This window comes from Micromesistius poutassou (assembly GCF_964030765.1).
Source record: "Micromesistius poutassou genome assembly, chromosome: 18".
Taxonomy (NCBI): Eukaryota; Metazoa; Chordata; class Actinopteri; order Gadiformes; family Gadidae; genus Micromesistius; species Micromesistius poutassou.
Genome location: NC_140288.1, coordinates 6920716 through 6923563, shown reverse-complemented (window position 1 = coordinate 6923563; position 2848 = coordinate 6920716). Strand labels below are relative to the sequence as shown.

The following is a 2848-nucleotide window of genomic DNA, read 5'->3' as shown; positions in this document are numbered from 1 at the left end:
ACATTCTTATTCATATTCTTCACAATGTGATATCATTAACTTAATAGTTTGGTAATGACACTGGGAAATCTCAGGATTGAAATAGCTTTTAGGTAGTTACATATTATTCCATTGTATCCGCAGAATATTACAAGCTAACTCAAGGGAAATTTAGATTTTTGTCAGAGATTCATCCCATATCATTGCCGTTGTGTGTCCATCAACCTTCATGCATTCTCATCGTTGTCATGTGTAGCGTCAAGTCTCCCTTTGAGGGATGAAGAAAGTTGTAGCATCGCACAAGACCCGACGAAACCTGACGTCGACACCCGCTTAATACCGCCTGCAAAGCAAAATCCCCCCATTGTTGTTCACGCAACAGAAACCCCCCCGACCCCGCCGACCGCTACACCGTCGTCACGGACAGGAAGGCGTTGTGCACCTGCTTGTTGGCGCCCTCGGGCGGGGCCCGGGCCCCGTGGCTCATCAGCTCCTGGATGGTCATCCAGTTGTCCAGGATCTTCTTGTTGCGCTTCTTCATCATCTTGCGCTGGCTGAGCTCCAGGATGCTGACCTCCTTGCAGCCCTCGGCCCCGCTGCCGGGCCCCTCGCGCAGGCACTCCAGCCGGCTGCGCTGCATGTGCTCGCGCCGCCTGCGCTGCTCGCGGGCGCGGGCCAGCTGCTGCTTGCGCTCCTCCTTGCTCCAGTAGCGGCCCATCTTCATCTCGCTCATGGCGTCGTCGTCCGTGGTCATGCCGCCGCTGCGCTCCTCGCGGATCCGCAGCGCGCGCTCCCGCAGGATGCGGTCGCGGGCCGGTCGCCGCGCCACGTAGCGGGAGCCGTCGGCGCGCACTTTGACCTTCCACTCTAGCCGCGGTTCGCCGGGCCGCGGGCCGCCGCTGCCGCTACCGCCACCGCCGCTGCCACTGCCCCCGTGGCGTTGGTGGGGGTGGTGGTGGTGGACGGGCTCCCGGCAGAGGCTGAGCAGGCTGAGCTGGCTCTGGGAGTAGCTGCCCAGGGTGGAGGTCTGCTGGAGCAGCTGCACGTAGCTCTGGAACACACAGGGAGGAAGTACGTCAGCAGGGGGATCGACCAGAGATAATAATCCTCTGGGCTGTTGAAGCTACGTTAGAAAAATACAGGAGCGCTGAATCTGCAACGGAGCAGAATGTGATTGAATATAATTTAACACAATTAAATAGAATAGCCTGGCATAAAAGATTAACTCGGATACAAAGAACAATGAATAAAATATCACAAAAGGCTCTGATACATATTTTAGCTACATAGCAGACAGCTGTATCCATAGCGACTATCATTGTTCATCGAGTGAGGTAGGGGGTTGGGTTCATTGCTCAGGGATGCCAACAGGTAGAATCTGTAATTGTTGTTCGTGCCCAGAGACTTTCACCTGGGAAATGGAAAACCATGAGACAACCCTGCACCCTGAATGGGTCCTCACTAAGTAAAATAAAACAAAATAAATCACGGAAGCCTCTTTAACGTTCTAAAGCTTTTGTTTTCTTTTATTTGACTTATCTATTTTCTTTCATTATTTTATTTTATGACGATGTTTGTGAAGCACTGAGTGCGCCTCGTGTATGAAAAGTGCTGTATAAATAAATTTGCCTTGCCTTGCCTAAAGCGCATTAACAGTGGCCTCAAACGTCAACCCTCAAACGTAAACCCTCAAACGTCACCCCTCAGACGTCAACCCTCAGACGTCAACCCTCAAACGTCACCCCTCAAACGTCAACCCTCAAACGTAAACCCTCAAACGTCAACCCTCAAACGTCACCCCTCAAACGTCAACCCTCAAACGTCACCCCCCTCCACATCGCTGCTTCCACATCAACCCTCACTCAACCCTTTACAGGGACTAGTACGGGGGGAGGGGGGGGGGGGGTGTACCTGGAGCTGCCTGGACCCCGTCTGGCTCTGGAGGGGGGACGTCTGGTAGTGGTTGGGCGTGGCGTAGGGCAGGCCCCTCTGGAGGCCCCGGGCCCTTCCCTTCCTCTCACACCTCTCGTCGTCGGCGGGCAGGGCGGGGTCCGAGCCGTCCGAGGGGGACGGGTTGCTCTGGTCGGGGCTGCTGGAGATCACCTGACCCGGGTCGCTCCTCTGGGGCGGGGGGGGAGGCTTGAGGGCTTTGGGGCCGGGGGAGACGGGCGTGGTCACCGCCGACGCCGCCGCCGACGCCGCCAACCTGAGGTTCTTCTGGTTGGTGAGGCGGACGCGGCGCTGCAGGGAGAGGTCGGGCGAGCGGGCGCTGTCGGCCGTGTTGTAGGCGCTGGAGCTGTCCTTGTCCCGCAGGAGGGACAGGATCCCCGACGCCTCCGGGTGCTCGCGGATGTCGGCCAGCCGCCCGGCGTGCCTCTTCAGCAGGTCCTTGGGGCTGAGCGGCGTGGGTGGTAGCGGCGGGAGAGAGCGGGCGTCCGGGCCGCCGTCGCCCTGACGGAGGTGGTGGGCCTGCATGATGCTCTGGCACTCCAGCTCGATGCTGCGCAGCTCCTCGTTCAGCATGCGCAGCTCCTGCTCGATGCCTCCTCCTTCCTCCTCCTCCTCCTCCTCCTCCTCCTGCCCTCCCCCCCCGTCGCCCCCGTCGCCGCCGACACCACCCGCGTCGCCGCCCTGCTCCGTCAGGCTGCACTCGATGCTGTGTCGGATGGAGTAGACCCCGCACTCGCCCCCGTTACGGATCTGGCACTTGAGCTCCAGGAGCTGCTGGAAGCGGTTGTCCGTGCCCAGGACCCCACCGCCGCCGCCGACTCCGACCCCACCCCCACATCCACCCAAGGAGCCCCGCATCACCAGCTTGCCCTCGCGGCTCGGGCCCTTGACCGCGGGCGTCCTGGGGATGAGCGCCTGC

The 2848-nt window shown here is 59.4% G+C and overlaps 1 protein-coding gene across 1 annotated transcript in view; it reads right to left on the bottom strand.

The window, feature by feature from the left end:
• Nucleotides 1-385: 385 nt before the first annotated feature.
• pdzrn4 (PDZ domain containing ring finger 4) overlaps nt 386-2848 on the bottom strand; it is a gene marked incomplete at its 3' end in the record, with an annotated part of 14979 nt that continues 12516 nt past the window's right edge. The window contains exons 6-7 of the mRNA XM_084483277.1: nt 1891-2848; nt 386-1030 (exon numbers count right to left, since the gene is read on the bottom strand). The exon at nt 1891-2848 is cut by the window's right edge and continues 206 nt beyond it. Coding sequence (XP_084339403.1) covers nt 386-1030; nt 1891-2848 — 1603 coding nt within the window. The remainder of the gene's footprint in view (nt 1031-1890) is intronic.